This window comes from Cupressus sempervirens, chromosome 3 (assembly GCF_028749045.1).
Source record: "Cupressus sempervirens isolate cs-2001-9-10 chromosome 3, ASM2874904v1, whole genome shotgun sequence".
Classification (NCBI taxonomy): Eukaryota; Viridiplantae; Streptophyta; class Pinopsida; order Cupressales; family Cupressaceae; genus Cupressus; species Cupressus sempervirens.
Window position 1 is genome coordinate 834,569,057 of NC_143120.1, and position 23,316 is coordinate 834,592,372.

The window sequence follows — 23,316 nt, forward strand, 5'->3', positions numbered from 1 at the left end:
TTCTCGACATTGTATGGTACTGATGGAACCGATGCCAATTCAACTCTAAACTTCTTCAAGTCATCCAACTTAATTGGTGCTAGTGAGCTTGCAGTCTGTGCGAGGGCATTTGCTCTATAGCTGAACTTGATATTGAAGGCATCGAAGCTTTCTTTCAAATCCTAGACTCTGTTTCTATATCTCTTCAACCTCTTTTCATGGCAGGCGAACTTCTGCTTTATCTGCTCGATTACTAAATAGGAGTCTCCAAGTACATTAAGTATTTTGGCACCTTTCTTGATGGCACACAACAAGCCTAGAATCAACGCTTCATATTCTGCCATATTGTTGGTGCATGGGAATTGTAATCCGTGTGCCTCCAAATATGTTGCCCCTGTTGGGCCAACTAACTCAAATCCAGCTCCAGCTCCTTGCTTAGTTTTGGAACCATCAACCTTTAGAGTCCATATCCCACTACTTTCTTGATACTTCTCCTTTTGGAAATTCTTTGACTCATTTGTTTCATCATCTTCTTTTATTTCCGCATTGGGTGGTGTAATTTGGTTCTTTGTTTCACCCATCATACTACTTTTTGCTTCATCAACTTGTTGAATCTCAACCTTCTGTTTGCCATGTTGATCTTCTCGTTTTAGAGCCCCTAGGATTCGCTTTTCCACTTGTTCTAAGACCACTGTACACAAGGAGCAAGATAACTCCGAGTGGAATGCATTGTGAATTTTGCACTAGTTGGGTAATAATAAGTCTCTTACTGGTGTTCGGTTACCCGACTCCATTCCTTGCTGCACAGTTCTAGTCACGAAGTTCTTGAAGTTCTCAAACATGCCTTCATCCTCATCGGATGAAGCATCTGGATCTGACTCAATCAGGATCTTAGTGGAATCCCTTCCTTCACCTATGATGTTCATTATCAGCACTTTTCCCTTCTTTGGTCTATAGGTGCTCATATTTGTTTCTACAAACAATATTTTGTTTGGTTCCCCATACTCTGTGACAATCAGTCTCAACCTCGGGGTGCTATTGATTTTGATTTGGTTGGCTAGTCCTTTCCACGAAACCACATGTGAGAGAAGTCAGTTGCCATGTATCCATTCAATCTTCTAGCCCAATCTCTACCTAGGATCAATCCATAGGTATCGGCTACATCTACTACTGAAATGTCTACCATGTGTTCCATTCTCGAATCAGACGCCAGCTGCATGTGTATGTTGTGTAGTTCACCCACTATCGGCACTTCCATTTTATCCAATTGGGTAACCTTTCTGTTTGATCCCAAAGGCGTGATTCCTAAACTTCTGCAAATGTTCAAAGGCATGACATTACTTGATGCTCCTGAATCTATCAAGCAATTGTGAAGCAACTTCCCAAATATCCTTACTAATAGCAAGAATGGGGCTGGCTCATCTTTTCCTTGATAATACACCATGGGTGTCTTATGTACTTGCTTTGGCTTTACTCAAAAATATGTTGGTTGAGCAACCTCTTCTTTCTTCACCCTTTTCTTATTGTCTTTCGGGTCTTGACTCCTTTGAGTTTGTTGTTCTACCGGCGTTGAACCTTGAGCCACATAAACTAGTTGAGGCCCTAGCTGTCTATTGAGTTCACTGATATCACCATAAGCAACCTCTTGTGTAGAGCTTCTTGTCTCTCCGTATGAAGTGTCTTCAGATGAATTTGTCATATTCGCTCTTGGAGTATCTTCGATTACATGTACAAAATTGGGAGGAGGCCTCCCTTGAGTATGTGTTGTTGCACCTTGAGTGTGAGATCCTTGTGATTTATTGTCTTTCAAACTATCAAGGAACGTATCTCTAATCTCTGCTACCTTCAATAATTCGAACAAAGGGAGATTGATTTTGACCTTCTTCATCTCCTCTATCACACTTTGTCCTAATCTTTTCAACTCTTCATTGTTCATGGCATTGTTTCCAGTTCTTCCTCTATTTGCTTCTTCTGTCGACTAGACATTCTACACTCTTTAAGTACCTTGATTGTTCTATTGTGTGTTTTGTTAAAGCTCGATTGTCCATTCCCACTACCATGGTTACCTTATCTGTATTTGGGCGCATCCCTCGAAGCATTCGGTACATTATTCGCATTGGGGTGTGGAGGCGTATAGAAATTAGTTGGGGGTATGGAGGATGTGAAGGGTCCATCATTTCTCTTGTTGTTCCTCTGATAAAACCTCGCATTGCTAGCCGGTTGTTGAAATGTTTGGTTCCCACCTATTCCTTGAACTAGAACAATGTCTCCCAAAGGTGGGAAAGAAAAATCCGACCCATTGTTATATCCCTTCTGATCTACTACCTCATCAACTGGCCCGCTTGCTGACTCGGGAGGAAATCTCCATTGGTGTTCTTCATAAGCTTCAAATTCTGACGGGGATGAAAACTCCTCAAAAGTCAAACACTAATCAGATCTCGGGGATCGGACAATCTCATACCCCATAACCTTAACATCTTCCTGATTATTCGACTCATCTATTATGTTTTGAAACAGGTTAGATGCTCTCTTGAATTCTATACACCCTAATTCCGAATGTTGATCAGTCTCATGGAATCTGCAATATTTGGACATGGCAGACTCAGCTAAGAATATCCTGTCCACCAACCTATTATCTGCTAGAGCCTGATTATCAAGTGGCGACACCACATTTCCATTGTTTGGGCTTGTATTCCAAGTCCTCCTCTGGTTAGACTGATTGTTGTATCCTTGATCTAGTGGCTGGTTGTTACCTTGATAGTTATTGTTTTGATAGTTCCTTTGATAACCGCTACCTTGGTTATTCCTTTGGTAGTCTGTCTTGATAATTCCTCTGGTATCCTCCTTCCTGATGGTTTCTTTGATATCCTCCTTGGTAACCTCCACCTTGATTTTGGTAATTACTTCCTTGATTATTTCTTTGGGAACTTTGGAGTTGATTGTTCTGGTTTCTCAAATAGGTGACTTTCATAGACAACTTCTTGACTTGGTCAATAAATTCCTTCATCTCATCATTTTCTTCTTGCGTTCTTGTGGATGAACTTGCATTTTACATGTAAACTGGCATTGATGGCAGTGCTTGAGATAATGGGGGCCCCAGATGTATTACCAACTGATTTGTAGATGCCTGGTATGCAAGCTGTGGAACTGGGTTATTCGGATATCTAGCACCTTAGGGTTCCATTCCTTGTTGGCCCAATTGCTTTCCTATCTCAATTGCTTTAGTGTAGGCCTCAGTCGATGTTGTGGGAGCAGGATTTGCCATCCTTGCGAACATAGTCGTCTGGTTGTCCAGGACACTGTAGTATGCTTCCAATGCACCAATTTTCATCATTGTGTAAGGGGCTTGCAATCTCGTGTAAGCCTTATGGAAACGGTCATTGAAGGAACTTATTGATTCTCTATCATGTCTCCTTATGTCGACAAACATTCTATGTAACTCCAATGGTGAGGTGGGGATAACAAATTTTGCAACAAAGGCTTCTTTGAGCTGAACCCATCCCGTTATTGATGATGCTAGCAAATTGACAAACCAATAATAAGGTTCTTCCCCCAACGAATAAGGGAAAAGCCTACACGTGACATCCTCCTCTTGAATTCTTCTGTTGCACATTCCCTCTTCAAACACTTTGATATGCTCCTCTGCTGTACGATTAGGGTCATTGACAAAAAACTTGGGAGCAGAATACCGCCGGATTCTTCAGTAGATCATGGTATTGTTGGAATGAAATGGTGAGGCATTGTTTCGAATCCATGGTGGTTGAGCCATCGTTGGTTGATTGACTTGAGCTTGAACTGGTTGATTGACTTGAGCCTGAACTGGTTGGCTACTCGAGGGGCTAGATAAATCTGAGGTATCAACTACCCAGCGATTCCTTGATTTCTTATGAAATTCTAACACAAGTCCTCTTCTTGTTAAATCTAAGGTATCAGCTACCCAACGATTCCTTGATTTCTTATGAAATTCTAACACAAGTCCTCTTCTTGATGTGGTGTATTTCTCAGTATCCTCTGCCTCTTATCAGCTTTCAATTTCTCAAACCTTTCGAGGGAAAAAGACCCAATCTTTTTATCTAGCTTGAAAATAATCCCAACTTGATTGACTCTCTAATTCGAGTTTTCTTCAACAATAGCTCAAGCTTGTCTTTGTGCTTTCCTTTCTCTCTCAAGCTTCCTTTCCAGTTCTCTTTGACGTTCCAACCTCTTCTGAATTCTCCTTTCAATAGCTCTTGCTTTACTTTCTTCTTGATTTAGCACGTCAACGGTGTCCAGGTACTCTCTAGTGTTCTCACTTTCCTCCCAAGCAGTTGAGCACAAACTTGCTACAATGTGATCTTGAAGTGTTCCCCAAGTTGTTCTAGGCTGATTTGATCTAGGAAGCACCATTCTTCATCATAGTCGAATGCCAACAAATCCTAAAAATAAATTTTCAGGCCCTCCTTCTAGCACCAAATAATGTTGATGTGAGTTTTTGTACCACCACATAACATATTAGTAATTGAATATCTGATACGGAGTATCAAACACACAATTCCTCTCTTGAAAAGTTAATGCTCATGGGATATGAGAATAACTCCAATGTTCCTTACACTTGTGGATACTCGCTCAGTTTTATCGATGTGATTTGCTAGTAATCACGTAGGTGGCCTTATGCAAATTGTTGAGGATGACTTGGACTTTGGTGGGATGATGGAGATAGTGATTCGATGTGAATGCTAGATGATGTTTGTGGGAAAGTGATGGTGATGGTGGGTGAATGGCTCTTAAGACTGGTCCTTTTCTAACTCTCTTCTTCTAAATTCTAAGTCCTAAATTACTTGCTATCCTACTCCTACTCTTATGGATGGAAGACTAGCACATGGACTGGGATCGAATCTAATGAAAGCTTACCAACGGCTCCACCTTCACAGATGCAATGATTCAAAGGAAAAATAGACTAGTTTGCCACGCAAGGCGTCTTAACAAGCCACTAAGATGCTAGTGGTCTAGTATTGATCTCTATCAAACATCTACTAATACTACCATGCAACTATTCATCTACTTTACTCTCAACAACTTGAAATGCAACCAACTTTAACAACTTGAAAGGAAATTTTACTCTAACTATTTGGAAGTAGAAACCATGCAATAATACCAAAGGCTCTTAATCACCATGCAAGTCACAACAATGAGAAAGAAATAGCGAATTTTGGCATTATCTTTTGCAACAATTTTCTCGGACCATTACAAATTAGAGCAAATGGCCTTATATAGAGGCCAAAATGTACAACCGACGGTAGAGATAAAGAGGCAAAATCGACGATCCAGATTGAATCCTAGAAACCGTAATTAGGGTTGCCACCCCATCGGCCAATGAGAAGATGCCACCTCGTCAATGGACCAATGAAAAAAGTGTAAAAGTGGCAGCCAATGAGAAGGCACCAAATGGCGGCCAATCAAAATTAGACACTTGTCCTATCCTAGAAGAGAAATTGCCACTTGGGCTTACATCAAATGATCTTCTAATATAACTCTCCCTTTTTCTTTCATTCTTTTCGCTAAGGAAATGAACCTAGCTAGCCTTTCGTTGACTTCTTCCATGGGAGGACAAAGTGTGTGCTTTATCTTGAGCTCCGCCATTTTCATCACGTTGTTTGCTGCTTGTGGTGTCTTCTCATGATCCTTCTCATACTCTTTTGCGAATCCAACAAAAGCATTTAGGGAGGAAAGGGTGTTCAAATGTTTTTTCTTGACAGCAAACTTTCCTAGCTCATCCAATCTCAATCGAAGTCTTCTCTCATTGATATCCTCTTCTCTGATGTCGTCAAAATCAAGCGCCACCCCAACGCCGCTCACAAAGCTTGGGCTGTGCTGTGCAACTGCCTTCTGTATCTCTTCAAGTGTTCTAAATCTGGTAGTCAAGGCGACAAACCAAGATTCGACTATACTCAATCATTTCTCATCAACCAACTTGGCCCTCTATAAATATGCTTCTGGTAGCCCAATGAATGCCTATAGCCTGGGAGTAGCTAAATCTTTGATGGGAAGGAAATCCTTCCACTCTTCTTCAAATAATCTGAACTTGTCTCTAAGAGTCACTAATAACCGGAATGTCGAGATGAAAGAAGGCAAGAAATTTCGCCCATCTTGGATTGTATCATGGATCCAATCCTTGACTTCATGTAGCTGAGCTGATATCTCTTCTAGGTTGCTCCCGCTATCTTGAGGAAGGGCTGCCTAGTGCAACTGTTGGATGGGCTGGCAATCTCTTCAATATTTGTTCTTGGCCTCCAACTGTACGATCCTTTCATTTGCCTTCCTCAACCTTTCTCTAATTGAAGCTATACCCTCCTGAATCTCTTCACATTCCATATCATCTGTGTTTCTTCCCAAGTTGTGTTCCACTATCTCATATTCCTAGGCCACAATTTCATCCATTGCCTTGTTGACTGTTGGTATAGCAATCTAAACCTTTCGGTGACCATCATTGTCGCTCCTAATTACTTTTGCCACTATCTTTGCGATTTGTTTTTGGTTCTTGCTATCACCCTTTTCTATTAATCCTCGGATGTCTTCTACCGTTCGAGCAGTGACTACCTCACCTCTTGGCATAAGAATTTGCCTTAACCATAGTGGTGTGGTGCATCTCCCCAAATCTAAATTTGGTTCGACTAACAAAGCATCACCAACGGCCTCGGGTGCTTGACTTATTGCCTCAATGTCAATTGGCCCATCTTCTCCACTAGTTACTGCCATACCATCTCCTTGTTGGTTTTCTGAGAGAAGGGAGTACTCGGAGCTCACTGTAACCACTTGATTCTGAATCAGAGCTCACCTCTACCGCGGCCCCTTTATCACTTGAATTGACCTCTCGGCTTCTAGCCTCAATTATGCTCTCTTGATGGAACTGTATGTTGTCTCTTGGCCAGAGGTTCCGGATGTTCTTTACTCTTCTCTACCTCCAAGGTTCTCTTCTTGTCTCTAGTTGTTTCTTGTTGCCGACTACTTCTTTCACCCTTCTGTCCAACTGATTCTGCAGGACCTCCTTTTGGCTTCATCTTCTCATAGGTAAGGGTAATCCTTTGTCTTTGTAGCTTCCTTAATCTTTCATTATATCACAACTCGGTATGCAAATCAACTGCTCTTGTAACTACCTCTAAGGAAGGATCCTGATGATCGTCCCAGTCTACTACATTCAACTCTGTTCCTTCTACTGTATTATAATCTTCTCTCAACACATTTCCATCATCTTCCAATTGATCGGGAATATCAATTGATCGGGAATATCAAGGCCTCTCCATTTGATATCTCTCATCATGTTCACCGACAATCTTGAGAAAGCTAGCTTTCTCACATGAAAGCCATCTTTGGCGTTGTCCCAAAAGTCTTCTATAGTGGGAACATGCTTGAATGCATTTCCATGAGATAGCTTGATAAGACCATTAAGATCAAATCCTTGCCTTGCTGTGTACCACCCTAGATGATACCATTCCAATTCCTTCTCCACAGCTGCAAAGGCGGCCCGATTGAGGCAACTATCATTGCCAATTCCGATTGAGAAGGTAATCCCTGTCTTACCTTCGTTTCTCATTATTCTATCATAGTGCTCAAGTTACCTAGTCAATTCCATCAAAATTACCTTGTCGGGTGGGTATCTTGGAAGCCTCTTGGGACAAACTGTACTCCCTACTACTCTAATGTAGGTGAATTGCGGAAATTGGATGAACCAACTCCCAAACTTCTTTATCTTTGCCTCTGCTTCTGATGAAAGTCTCTTAGCAAGTGTCCCTTGTAATACCCTTACTGTCTTCATGGCGAAGACGTCACAAAATATCTTGTAATCCTTGTTGTTGTGCAAATGAAGCTATGGATAGCATTCATGCACCAAATATTGCCCCGGCCTATTGCCAACTTCTCCTAAGGCCTTAAGTGTCGGACTCTTTACAATCTAGCAATTAGGTAAAATAGATAGGATCCCATGTAGAATTGCTTTTGGTTTTGCACAGTTCTAAGTTGCAACTCTAGGTTCTCGCTTATGATCCTAGCCCAATCAAATCTTCTTTTTCCCTTTTCAATTTCATCAATGAAGTACATGCAGTTTTCAAATTGCGTACCTTGAGCTAGGCCCATGATCCGACTGAGAAGCACAATGAGATCTCCATATTCTGATTTGAAGTCTGTCATCGTAAGCTTTGATGACTTAGTTACGTCTTTTTTTCTTTCGTGTAGCCAATCCTGCTTTAGATGTGTGAAATAGGCCTCCTAGTTATCCTGAAATGATTTAGCTACTTGATCCATCATCACTATTGTCACGCTCTTGTATTGGGGAATGTTAAATGTTTCTTCAATCGCTTGTCTGCCAATATTGGCCAACACCCTCTTCCCTTCATCAAGGATGATGGATTTACTAATCAAATCAAAACTGGATGCGCATTCCATAACCAATTTCAAACAGGGCAATGTAGGAGGAAAAGCTATTGCATGTACAATTCTGCTTCTATATATCTTCTTTGCCAAGGGGGATTGACCTTCCTTTAGTCTGTCCTTTACTTGTATCATGTTACTGCACCGACATTGGTATCGATTATTCACTTCATTTTCGAGAAGAAAGTTGTTTTGGGCATTATATCCTCTTTGTCTTTCTTAGTATTTGTTCTTTTAGGATTCTTACTTGCACTACCATCCTCCATCTTGTCACCCTATTACGAGATGGTAAAGTGGTGGACAATGAATGCAAGAAGAACCAAGGGAGACAATATTTAGACAAGAATGAAAGAAGGAAGTCAGCTTAAGGACCCCTTTCAACTCTAAATGATTAAAAGTCACCTCTACCAATAGCCAAATCTTTCTTTTGGAATTTAGGATCAGACTTTGAGAATTTCAAATCCCTTGCAAATTAGAATTTTAATCTTTTAGAATTGTCCATCATTTGCCCCAAAAAAAATTAGACTTTCATCATGTATTTCTTCTCCAAACTAAAATCGCCCAGATCTGATGTAAAAATGCAGTCCCAAATGGAGAAAATCGGACCTCCATCATAAATCGCCTAGGGCATAAAAAATCAGATCTGCCCTCAAAAAAAGAAAAAGCCAAGAGTGGAAAATTCTGCCCTCAAACAAATTCGCCCAAGCATAGAAGATGTTTTCTCTTAAAATTGCCACATATGAGAGAAATCAGACTGCCCTAGCAAAAATCGCCCAACAATGGAGAAGAAATCTTCCCTTTCAAAATTGTCCAAGCATGGAAATTCTGCCCAAAGAAGAAAATCGCCAAAGGATGGAGAAATCTACACTTGCAAGAAAAATCGCCTAAGGAAGAGCTGCTCCAAGTTAAAATCGCTAACACCAAAGAGGAGGAAGATGAGACGTGAGGAGAAAAAAGGAAAAAGTTTCCTCTTATACCCAACTTGCCTCTCCTCTCTAGCTGGCCGACAAGGACCCTGGGAGTAAGAAAATATTAATTAATATACCAAAATTGGCCTCCAATTAAATGCTTAGCTAAAAATTAACTTTGCCAAGATGAAATTTGCTTTTTTAAATTGTCAATTAGACCAAAATTGCAAAAAGAAAGTAAATAATGCCTTGGAGATGCTAAATATTTCCATTTAATGAGAATTTAGTAATTAATGTCATTAAAATCAGATTTTGGCAAGCCAAAAGCCATTTTTCAACATTAAATTACCAATTTCATTAAATGCTTAAAAATTTTCAAGGCAATTTCAATTCATTAGAGCCAGTCTTTTGCAATTCAATTCAAATCGATTTTGCTAAGCAAATTAAATTTGACAAAATAAAATCATTTCTAGAGTCTAAAATCGATTTTGCAATTTGATTTCATCTTCACAAAATAATTTTCTCACCAATGAAAAAAATTCGAGATTTTCCAAAAAAAATTCAAATCTAACAAAATTTCACTTTTTGAAAATTATCCAAATTTGTACAATTATATCCAAAATTTCAAAAGAAATTGTCTAAGTACAAAATTTACAATTCTATCCTGCCAAGTGTTGCTTTTTTAAAAAAATTGTCCGGCCTAAGGATGAAATTGGTTGTTCTGGAAAATCAAGTTGAAAGCAGGTGAGAATAAACCTAGCCCTTCTCCCTTCTAGCCTGAAAGCGTCCAAGACTTAAACTTTAAAAAAAAATTGAATCAAAATTGTTGAACAATTCAAAAATTTGCCAAGGCGATTAAAAAAGGGAGTCCCCAAAGTTTTGGAGCGATGGTGAGAAAACCTCACAATAAAAACAAAACAGAAATGAACTTAGCAAAGACGAACATCTGACACACACCTACACCTCCAATGAATGAAGTCAACAAGAAGGCGTCCAAGTTCATCAGATTGGCAAAGAAAGAAAGAGACAAAGGAAATATTATTCTACATGATAATTTGATATAAGCCTAAGTGGCGAACTATTTTCTTAATGGTTAGTAGTGGGGGTGCTTAATTGTGACTGACTCACTTATGTGGTGTCCTCTATTTGGTTGCTAGTTTCATATAATTTTGTTATCGGTTTTTTTTTTGGATTCTTCAATCTCATTGATCGATGGGGTGGCAACCCTAATTAGGTTTTTTAGTATTCAATATGGACCATTGATTTTGATTTATTCTTAGTCGATCATTATATTTCAGCTGCCTATATCAGGATTGCTCCTATCATTTGTAAAGGGAATGGTTGGAGAATTGTAGCTAAAATAATGCCAATTTTTCTCTAGTTACCATTGTTGCGTTTACCATGGTGACAGTTGTCATCAAGTTTGAATTATTGCATGTTTAACTTCATTCTCATTTAGAATAGACTTCATTTCAAGTTGTTGAGAAACAGTACAATAGAATTTGCTAAGTAATTTATTTGAATGAAAGTAGTTGTGGATGTTAACTTGCATGACTCGAAAAAATTAGTGTCACTGATCTCTCATGGTTGTAAGAGAGCCTTGTGTCGTTAGTCAATGAACAATAGTAATTTAACTTCATTTGGTATTGAATCTTTACTTAGCATCTATTTGATGGGATTAAGAAAGAAGTATTGATTTGAAAATCTTTAAGTATATCTTAGAAGCTTGCACTAGATGAGTAGAGTCATTGATTAAGCTACATCTAGTAGATTCCAAGCCATTCACAAGTCCTTGCATTCAAGAATAGTAGAAGTAGAAATCAAATTTTAAGTAAGTTAAGAAGTCAAGAGTTCAATAACCAAAAACAATATTTTCATTGCACATTGTGAAACCAAGTCCTTAGAAGTGCATTGTCAAATTTTGAGAAAAGGCACAAGTCCCCAAGTTTTACCAACATATCACATCATTTCACTAAGTGAGCATCCACGATTAACAAAACCTTGAGGTCATTGCATGATCTTACATTGCAAGCTTAGCATGAGAGATGACTTTATTCAAGAGTCACTGAAATATCAAATATTTGATTTTGCATGTTGTAGTGGAATTAGGCAAACTTGAAGCACAAGGAGGATTAGGCAAAATTTATTTCAACTCAACATACTTAACGATATGAGCCTGGCTTTTTATCACTTCAAGTTGACTTGAATTTACACTCCAGCTGGTTTCCTTACATAGCTGTCATATTTGCATTCGTTAATTACCAACAATTTTTATGTATAGCCAATCAACATGATCAAAATACTATCAAGAGTGATTGTACCACTAAGCCCAATTTTACAAAGTATGATTTTATCAATGCTTGCAATGTGGCTCAACCTATTTGCTCTTCGGGACTAACTCTTCATCGTGCTCTCACTCAAATTCTGAAAATATTGCCAACCTAACTAAATGCCAACACCTGTAGCAAAAAACTAATACCTTCTAAAAGGCATAAAAAAAAGAGGGGTTTCCAATGTTTCATGGGGCGATGGTGTGAAGACCTCACAACAAACCCCAATTCCCAACTCCACTTGGATAGACTATTTCTCTCATCAAAAAAGGAGCAGCAGGTCTTTTCAAATGCATTCATTAATTACCAACAATTAGCTGTCATATTTGCATTCATTAATTACCAACAATTTTTATGTATAGCCAATCAACATGATCAAAATACTATCAAGAGTGATTGTACCACTAAGCACAATTTTACAAAGTATGATTTTATCAATGCTTGGAATGTTGCTCAACCTATTTGCTCTTCGGGACTAACTCTTCATCGTGCTTTCACTCAAATTCTGAAAATATTGCCAACCTAACTAAATGCCAACACCTATAGCAAACAACTAACACCTTCTAAAAGGCATGAAAAAAAGAGGGGGTTCCAATGTTTTGTGGGGCGATGGTGTGAAGACCTCACAACAAACCCCAATTCCCAACTCCACTTGGATAGACTATTTCTCTCATCAAAAAACAAGCAGCAGGTCTTTTCAAATGCATCTTTTTTCATTATATGTTTTTTTATGGTCTAGAGTAGCATTACACTATCACTTCAACGGACATTCGTAGTTTTGGGACTATTTGTTCGCCACCATTTCCATGGAGCCTATTTTTTATATGTTGGCAAAGAAAAGGGAAATGGCATTTAGGGGCCCATTACAAATATAAGGCTTGGGGAGATTTTTATCATCCAAGACGATAAGCTCTAGGAGCCCATCAAAAGACATTCTGGGAGAAGAATATTTGCAAATGGATTTCAAAAGTGGAATCAACTCCAAAGTACCTCTCTATTCCTCTCCAGCTTATTGATCATCATAGAAAGTCCAACTATTATCCAAAAAACTTGATGATTGACAAGGTTGGGATTGAGGGAACGATGGAATTTATTAAGGATAACTACTGGATGATCTATCCATTCTTCATGCACAATTCCATGGCGTTGTATCAGCAATCGCTATCTCCTGTTGAATCAATCTATTGGTCTCCTCTTCAATGCATCAATATTTGTGCTCAAATGCCTCTTTTGCTCTCCTTGCATTTGCAAACAATCAAATGGTCTTTTACAGTTTGGATGCAAACATAAACCCAAAATGAAAAAGTGAAAAACAATTAAAAAGAGGATTTTTTTAACCTTTCAAGCTTGGCCGCCGCAGTAAAGTCCCAAGCTCGAAACTCGGCAGGATTGCCGACTTGGCCAAGACCAAGTCCCAAGCTTCTCAAACATGGTAGAGCCGGGTTGGCCCAGAACTCGCTGAGTCTAACCAAGACTCGCAAAGTCTTGTAACTATGTTACAAACTATTTGAATACGAAATGCCTGCATTTCAAATTGGCGAAAATTGCATTGTTTTGGTATTTTGAAAAAATGGACAGAATGGGGTGATTATTAAATTATTTCAATAGTTGTAGAAATATATCACAATTGCATTTATTTATTCATCTATGCTGTTATTAAAAAAAAATCCAACATGTGGTGCCCTTAACTAACTATGAAATATAAACTCAATGAAGGTCACCAAGAAAGAGTATAACTACCAAAACTATTTCTTCTTAACTTCCACAAGCTAATAAAGCATTAGCATACCTGTCAATGATAACCAAAAAATAACTGATACAGGTTTTACTATCTACAGTGGTTTAGTTATTCTAATAGTTGTCTAGCACAAATGTATGGTTAAGCTTAATTTCTCTAGATATATTTCCTGCATGTAGCATAGATGGTTGCTGGCATTTGAATATATTAAGTCCATGATTTTATTTTTAAAGTTGTATACAAAAATGGCAAGTGCTCCAGTATTTCCTCTTAGCTATCAACCAAAAAAATTATGTAAACTAGAAAACAGTGAACATCCATGGCAATCAAATTTTGTAGACGGATGAAAAAAATGGAGTTAGCAAGAACAAGAGAAATATCTTTTTGTAGCAATGTACAAAGAACATGTGTATATTTTGATAAAATGAGTGCATCATTCTTCATCTTATCGCTTACCCCTGCATTGCTATGCATGCATGGGTTAGTATTATAATAAATAACTATTTCAATATTTTGACATGCATAGATCAAAGAGTGGAAGAATCTTTGCCAGATTTGAATTATTAATTTCTCTTCATCTGGATGCTTTAAAGCCCTTTTTCTAACCACAAAAAAAGAAAACATTCAGGACAAATGGGAAGATCTGTACTTTGCATCCAAAACAGAATGGCCTGGCCCAAGGCGATTGATTCCTTGTTGTAGAAAATCAATGTGCTGATCACGCCAAAGCTCCAGTCTGATCATCAAAAAGAAAAGAAAACTGTAAATGTCACATCTGGTATGCAAAATAATGAGAAAAATCATTGAAAACTCTAGACTATAGCCATATGTAAATGAATGCATACCCAAAAATTGGAAGATAGAAGAAGGATCAGCATATGTAAAGGCATCAGGAAAGCTTAAACTAGGAAAAAAGAAGTGCACATATATTAAATTCACAATTCCTGTTTTCATTAGCTTAAAATGAAGACTGTACGAGAAGTGAATTAAAAAAGGAGAAAGATATCACACTTATTCTTCACAGCTATTCTTGTGATTGGAGAAAAAACAATCTTCCATTGCAACAGATATCATAACAATGAAGATGTCATCTCAAATCTAAATACATGCTGTATTGGAGATTCTTCTGATTGACAGAGTCTTGGGAGAAAAATTGAATTTCTGCATATCCTGACCTAATAACACAATCATTGGTGATCAAACAGATTGAGCAATCTTTACTCCACTGTCATTGAATAGTTCACACGGGACTTTCATATATGGATTTGCACTCTTAGCAAATAAAATTCCAAGTTATATTTTCTTGTTTGCTATTGTTTGCAATTGCATGATAATGCAATGCTCTAGTGCAATGTCCCCGTTTTTGGCCAGTCTGTGCGGTTGATAGCGTTAGCTCAACATAGCGACCCTCGTGAGCTGACAGGGTGTTTTGGGGGTCTCAATTATGGATTTACTATTTTCAGTAAGTCTATTTTTAGTAGTTGCTATCTGTGGCAGTGTAGTGGGTAGCCTGGCAGTTGGTCATCACCTGTAGTTGATCAGGCTAATAATTGCATGAGCTCTTATTTATTTATTATTCATTGAGTTGTATTATTATAATAATGTTTATATTATTATAATAATGACTTTTAGAGATATTTCTAAAAAGCAAATTTCTAATGTTGAGTTCTTTTGGGAATCTTCCACATTTTCTAAAGTGGAGTTTTATGGAAACTTTTGCCAACGAAAGCTTATAAATGAGAGCTCATTTCATTGGGAAAGGCAAGCTTGATTATATATTTGATTATTGTGCCTTTGTGGCTTTCTCCTGAATTCTGATGTTTGTTCCCTTGCTGTTGTATAAGGTTTTCTGAGTTCTGAAGATTGTTTGGAGTCACTGATGATGTATAGTAATTTCAATATATTTTGGCTATTCATTTATTCTCCCTTACCGTATTAGTCTGTGGCTGGGAGTTAGTGTGGCTGAGAAGTATTACTGGCTGAATTGTTAAAATAATTAAAGGAGTTCTTCCTTCATACTGAGTGACAGCAATTGTGAATTCGAATTACCTGAGGGACTGTTGTTTTGCTTTCATTAGAGGCATTGAATACTCAAACTGCATTTCCAATCAATACCAGGCTGGGTGGATAGACTTGTGACACCTGCAATCTCAATCTCTAAAAATCGCAAGGACATTGGAGGCAGCGTTTGAGATTCCTAAGGGTCACAGCTTAAATGCTGATTGCTGTAGCATCGAATTGGGGCATTTAGATGGCAGAACGATCAGTCTGAGAAAGGATGGCCGTGTGTAAGCTAGTGTGACACTAGACTGAACTGCAGTTTCAAGACTGGTTGCGTGGGAGATCAGACCAAGTCATGAGAGGTAGTTGGACTCATATATAATAGACAGCATCTGCTGGGAATTGTGTTGAAGTCAAATTCATTACGGCATGAAGGGAATTATGTATTCCTACGGTTTGCAAATGGTGGAGGCAGCTGCAAATGGTCATTAGAGGGGACGGCTACATCAATATCTTCATTACAGGTTCCAATTACTATTTAGAGTTGTATTCAGATTTTTGGCAAGGTTGTTCGTCATCTCAAAATTAATAAATTGACAAAACTAGTTATTTGTTCCATTAATGAGTAATATTCTGGATTTTCAGTGAGCTGTAATGTTTGATGAACTTCCTTTGGAGTGAGTTGCTTGTTATTTCAGAACTAGATTTTGTCGCAAATCTCAAAGTTTGAATTATTCTGAAATCTTATAAATGATATAATTGTTTGGGAAAAGTTAATTTACATTATGTTCTTTTCGGAGTTGGACTCTTGACATCATATACAAGTTTTACTTGCCAAGCGTTTAACAAAATGTCCAACACCCGGGTAGTGTGAAGAATGGGTTTGATTTTGCCATAACCTGGACAGGGTTTTTACATATAGCTCATTAAATAAGTTTATTTAGTCAAGCCCTCTCAGCCCACAAGAGATTTTGAATACATCATTGCACACGGCATTGGCTTTTTATGGTAATCAACAACAATGCCTACCCCTTTTATGTTCTTCCGAACTCTAATGTAATCTAAAGCCTCCTTCTCCATCAACCTATTTATCTTACCTTGGTAAGTTTCGATCCTACTTTCAAATGATTATTTCTTACCATATTTTTTGTATATAATCATTTGCTAGGGGTCCATCCCCTGCCTCTTACATGATCTTATTGTTTTCTAATTTTAGTTTCAGATGTCAGATACCACAATATTGAGTTGTTTAAGATACTCTTTAACAATCTTGATTAACTGTTCTAACATGTAGGATGTTAAAAATAATTTCTATCTTTTTTTCTGTTAAAATATCAACGCTAGCAGTTGTAATGGGACTACTCATATTGCCATGTCCCCTTTTCATATCAAAGATAATCAAGTATGGCTAAACTTACTCTTTTATTTTCCATTAGATTATGGGGAAGGGTGTTTTCCATAAGCTTATGGGAAAGGTGAGGGAAGATATTGTAATAATATTTTTTAGTTGATCCTAGTATTACTAATTGAAAACATTAAAAGGACAACTTAATTATTTTTATAAGTTGGCCAACTAAATGAGGCGTGTACGGTTTTGTTTACTTCATGAAATATTTGATTACTGGATATCTTATAAATAGCTTGCTGGTGAAGGAGTTATTGACTATTTTAAGTCAGGGTGGGTCATGTCCCTCTATTTGAAGCCTGTTGCCAATATAACTGCTGCTCAATCTATAACTGCAAATTTGAAGTGTTTCTTTGTCAACGCTCAAATTCCCAGGTCAATTTTTCTATTTAGAAGAGAAGCCCTGGCTATTCTTGCAGTCGCACAAACTTTGGCAATCAAAATCGAGGATGATCTCCTTCTTGCCAAGCAGATCAGAATAGAAGCAAATGGGTTCGAAGAAGAAAAAAGAACTTTAGACTTAGTTTCTTCCATCACTAGGATGGATTCTACAATGCAAAGATTGGAAATGAATTGCTTTCTCTCACAAAGAAAATAGCTCAAGATATGTTTTTGGGTCCTAACAAGGATGTACAAAGGAGGCACCCCCCAAATGTTGTTTGTAATCCTGCTAGTGGGAATCATCAAAAGTTACTTTCATCACTGGAGAAACTTGTCATTGAGCCACCATCAGTGAAGGCAGTAGTGAAGCATCCTAAATCTGAAGCTAGTGATCTTGCTATTCTCTTTGACAAAAAGGAAGCAAACATAACTAGTGACTCGGTTCTGGGGTTTGCATTCTCAGAAAGTCATCGATGAAAAACAAAAAGATGAAAATCATTATTCTGATATTAAAGTGAATGAAGATAATCATGTCATTCAACATAAAAAGAAGACATGCATGAAAGTCTCAGTCAAGTTGAAAAGGATGCATTAGTGTCTCCAGGTCATGAACTTCAACACACTATGCATGAAAGAACTATCCATGAGCTTGATAAAGGTCTTTTCATCAACCGTTCAGTTTTTTCCAAGTCTGAAGTTTGTGGGAAGCATACTAAGGTATGCAGCACTATTGTATCTTCATCTGAGCCACATGAACTAAGTCTTCACAATCAGCCTGAGGTTGCCATGGTTGATGAACCAGTCGTTCAAGTTGCAACATGCAAGAAGAGTTCACTCTTTGTATGATTAAGGGGATGTCCAGTAAGACATCTTGCTTGGTTAGAGACCAGTGGGAGGTCAACAGTTCCACTTATACCTGAACATAGAGATACATTAGAAGAAAAGGTCAAATATACAGTTCAACGGGAGTAGTCTGAATTCATGGATCCACATTGGAGTAGCAGTACATATGATATCTTTAATGAAGGTGAATTTGTTTGTCTTTTGCAAGGAGTCCTACATCAAAATTTATACAAAGTTGTCTGTGAACATGCATGGTACTAAAAGCTGTTGAAAAAAGGCAACTATTTTGTTGAGCTAAAAAATAGTTTCATCTGAAAGGTTTCAATGCTCCCTGATTTAAATTAGGTGGGTTTTCTCTTTCTAATAAGTGTATTTACATAAGTTTGTGTTTTTTTTGGGTATTTTTGTTTTCCGCCAGTTGCGTCATCCTTGTCGTTTTGATTGTTGCTTTGGTCACCTAATTCTATAGCTCAATGGAGTAGATAAAGGCACATAGAGATCTCGATTCTATGTTTGTTGTTTCTAAGGACAAAAGAACTACATTCCCCAATCAGAGCCAGCTGTTGTTCGTAATTTTAAATTTGCAAAATTAAAACAACACTACAGAATTTTTGATAAATTCATAGTTTTATTCCCTAAGATAGCATTTTGAAAGCATTTTTCAAAGGAAATTGATCATATCTTGAATTGGCCTTAGTTTCTCGTCTTACAGACGTCATTTTTCAAAACATTTGGCGATTTCTTCATAGTATTTTTGCAATTTAGAGTTTTATTTTCCTAACTGCAAGTGCTCGATTCTTGAAAATCTTGAATGTTTTATTGATTTTTTTTTGTTTGAACTGATTGTTTTTGTTTTTCTTTGTGTCTTAGGACCTTTTACTTTTCAAAATTTAATTGTTTTGAGCCATTGCAGGTTAAATAGATGTTTTATTTCAAGAGAAAATGAAGAATACATTACTTGCAATCAGGGTTTTAAATCCCAACCAAGAGTGGTATTTACTATTCTTTAAGTTTATAAAAGCAAGAGCTTGTAATATTAATCGAAAAATTCAACTAAGTCAATTGGACTATTTTTTGCACAACTAACAAGTTAACCTTACTTACAATCAAGTTTTAAAATCCTGATTCCAAGTTTTCTTTATAAGTCTTTCGTTTTTAAAATACTTGCAATTAGGGTTCTAAAGCAGGATTACAAGTAAAAGAGTTTTGTTTTTGAGTTACAAGTTATCGAAAGTCTGACATTAGCATCATGTCTCAAAGGTTGTTTGTTTTTGTTCTAAAAATACTTGCAAGGTCAAAAAAAACCTAAATAAGCTTTTAAAGTTCATAAGGATGGAAGTTTATTTCAAATCGCAACTTGCATTCAGGCTTTTAAAACCTAACTACAAGTTTCCATTACTTATGCATTTTCAAAGTGCTTGTCATATGTATTGTAAAAATGCAGGAAAAGACCGACTTCCTTTGAGGTCCATGTTCTGAACACAAATTTCAAGCTTAAAAAACTTGCAACTTGGAAAACAAAGTCCGAGTTGAAGGTATTATCATTCACTTTAGAAAGAATGTTTTTACACACACGTTGTGACTTGGAATTGGGACTTTAAAGCCCGACTAAGAATCTTTTCCTCCACTTTCAAAACAAAACGACTTCCAATGTCCAATTGAAAACCCAACCAAATTTCTTATATTGGCATTTTGGAATAAAAGAAAAGTTTGTAAGTTATACTTGTAATCGTTGGCCCAAACCCTGATTACAAGCAAAACTAATTCCTAAAAGGCTCATTACTTGCAATCAACACCACGAGACCCAAAATCATTCATAAAAAAGATGATGATTTCTACAAACGCAAGGTAGTGGTGTGATTAGGTCGAAAATTCACTAAAACCATTTGTTAAGCATCTTAAAAAGCCTAAAATGAAGATTTGAATCCATATTCTAGAGTCATTGTGATCGTTTTCCCTTCTCACTTGCGTTTTTGGGTGGTTGTTTCGCCATTTGTCATAGAGGATTTCACCAGGACTGCGAACACATTCATGGAAGAGGGGTTGCAATTTCATTTGACTTGTGATACCCTAAATCTTTTATAAACTCGAGTGGACAAAGTTTGTCTTCATTCGTAGAAATATTGGGGTGGTTTTTTAATCTTTACGGCATTTTTATGAAGCTTTGTCATTTTCGTTTCCATCTACAGATAAAAATTCGCCGCATACCAGGCATTATTTTGGTCTCTTATTCATAGATGGCTTTTTATATTGCAGTCATTTGTAAATGTTTTGTACATTTGATCAATGGCTAGGGTTTCTATTTATTTGTTTTGTTTTGATCTTGCTGGCCTTTTATCTCTATGAATCTTTATGGACGATTTTCATTTAACTGAGATTTTTGGCATTAAATCAATGCAACTTCTTCCCACAAACTGAATGCAAATTCTTCCCAAAAGCAGGAGGGATATGAACTCAATTTTGCAGACTTCGAGCTGCATATTATGGTCAGAGTTATAATTTGGTTTCAGATTTGAACTTGCAGATTTTGAGCTGCTTATCAAGTCTGAGATTAACATAGGACACTCAAGCAAGGGAATTGTTTGCAGACTTTGTGCTGCTTTATTTTTGTTGTTTGCGCATGCAAGGTGAAATAGATGTTGGAGCCTTTGAATTGTACATGTGCTTCATTCTTGTTCTCAAAATCTCATAAGGAGACATGAAAAAACAGAAGTTTCATGAATTCCCAGGTTACATAAAATGCTGATATGGTAAAGATTATTCTGATGTCTAATCTTCTGTTTAGCGGAATTACTGCTCCAACCAATACTTTGTAAGTGAGTTACACCATTGATTAAAGATTGTGTTGTAATGATAACATTTATTCTACAATAAGAGAATAGGTTGAATTTCTAGCACTGAATTAGCTTACTGTAAATGATGGTTAAGTGTTTTGTTGATTCCAGTAGAAATAAGAACACGGAGTCTTCCTTAGAATTAGGAGGGATTGGTTCTCATGCACTGTGGCAGGAACCATTGTTTTGCAATTGATCCTTAGAACTGTCAGTTGCAAAATATCCACCCAACAATGTAAGTGTAATAAAATGGCATAGGATTTTATCTAACTGGGGAAAGACCTCAATACAACATTATCTTCCAGCTCTATTAAGATTTTATCTAGAGCTTTATAATGTCCCTTGTTGGGAATTTGCCCAAATTTCAAAGATTATCATACTTCACTATGCCATTAAATTAAGTTAAGCATAAGAAACAATTTAGGATCCATAATACATTTGAAAGTTAGCATACTCAATCCCAAATTCCCTATTCCTCTCTAATTGGTAACCTTAAGAAGGACGGAGATTTACTTGTCCTAAGGGCACTTGGACACCAATCTACAAGTAGACTCCGTCAAGGCATTGGGAATGAATGTTTATACCCATCTCAGACATTTTCCGGCAAGACATTGGAAATACATGTCCTTACCCATCCTGGGATTTCCATCTTACATTGGAAGGTTTTACTCCACCTCTCCCTTACAAAACCAACCTATCCTCTTAACAGTACTAGTCAGTGATTAGAAATAGGCTATGTATATATTTAACATTATTATCTTATGTATTATGAAAATATATACAGATATAAAATATAACTATATATATATATATATATATGGCTATGGCCTATATTGATGAATAATTAGGCTACCCCTGCCCCTGCATGCAGCCATATACATACATACATACATACATATATATATATGACTTACATTATTATTAACAGATGCATAGGTGTGTGTAAGACCATATTTAACTCATAAATGCTTCCAGGCAATATAATACAATTCATCTCCTTTGATGAATGCCAGTTATAAATAATTATTAACAGATGCATAGGTGTGTGTAAGACCATATTTAACTCATAAATGCTTCCCAGCAATATAATACAATTCATCTCCTTTGATGAATGCCAGTTATAAATAATAATTCTCATCATTCCTTTCTGATCCTTTTCCACGTGATCAATACCAATTATATTCAATAATCTACAAACCTTCCACTCCTGAATGTGTTCGATTGTTATACCTAACAATAAGAAGGGGCATCTTTTTCTTGTCCAGTGAACTGGGCAGTTAGACGGTTATGGGTACGGGCACAGCTGTGTCGCTTCATTGTTGTCTCGCAAACAATGGAATGCCACTTTTCATAAATGGTCAATTAGTCCTTTATTCTAATCTATCCTAATGGAAAGTCAATTTAGTTATCTATGCATTTGCTACCTTGTACTGCTGCTGATTATTGATTTAGTCACAATAAATCCTTTTCTTATTGAAAGTCAATTGCTGCCCTCTAGTCAGGATCGCTGACTTAAACTTGTCAAATTATAATTTACAGTATTTATGGTGTTTGGCATATTACTTGCAGCCTCCTATATGCTTCATTGGTAGACGGTTGTCATCACCTCTTCATAACAGCGAATTGAACATAACTGACATATCACTGGTGCATGATAACTGTAGATGTGTTCTGTTATGGAGATATCAATCAAACATTCCTAACACCCTTAACATATTGTGTTCTGTTCGGTCTATGTTAATCACTGAAGACTCTATGTAGCTTCAACTTATTCCTGCGGATATCCTTAATATGATACCCCTGAATCTGAAATGAAATAACATGAATAATCTTCCATGGTAGACTCTGCTCTAATATTAGACCATTGTATCCGATCGACTATTTTTAGTAATGTCATGTATTATGTTCCCATTCCTGATATTTCTTGATTCCCCACACAGAACCACTAGAATACTCATTGATAACACTTATCAATGTTGCCATTGAATTAATTTAACATTTAAATTATATATTATTTTGTTAATATTTATCTTTTTTATTTTTTTTTATTTTTTTTTATTCAGAAAGGGGACATTACAAGCTTCTTGTAAATTTTGTAGGAAAGAGAACATTACTTTCCAAACTATTCAGATTTTATCTAGTTTGATGAAAGGTTCATTGGAATGCATTTGTTGTTAAAGCTGTTACTTTAGTTGATCATTTCTCCATGAACTCACTTTGTATTTTTGAGGACCAAGGCTTCCCAATTCTCTTCCTCGTGCATAAATTGCACTCCTTGTGTGGAGCCAAACACTGAAATGCAATCGTGCTTGATTGTGTTGTGTTTTTGAGGTCACTCTTGTATGTTGTGCTTATGGATGATAACCATATAATCCAACTCTCAATCTAGGCAAGTGGGCCTCAATGTGCCAAATTGGCCAAAAGGTAAATATTATCCTACCTTGGTTTGCATGCTTGGAAGTATGATGGAGCTTCTTGGTGTGTCTATGAACAT

The 23,316-nt window shown here is 37.0% G+C and overlaps 1 protein-coding gene across 1 annotated transcript in view; it reads right to left on the reverse strand.

Moving 5' to 3' along the window:
• The window catches only part of ERA1 (Prenyltransferase family protein), a 301,285-nt gene that overhangs the window by 271,777 nt on the left and 6,192 nt on the right, over positions 1-23,316 (reverse strand). Inside the window, exon 2 of the mRNA XM_089822091.1 lies at positions 14,008-14,094. Within this exon, the coding sequence (XP_089678217.1) occupies positions 14,008-14,094 (87 nt within the window). The remainder of the gene's footprint in view (positions 1-14,007; positions 14,095-23,316) is intronic.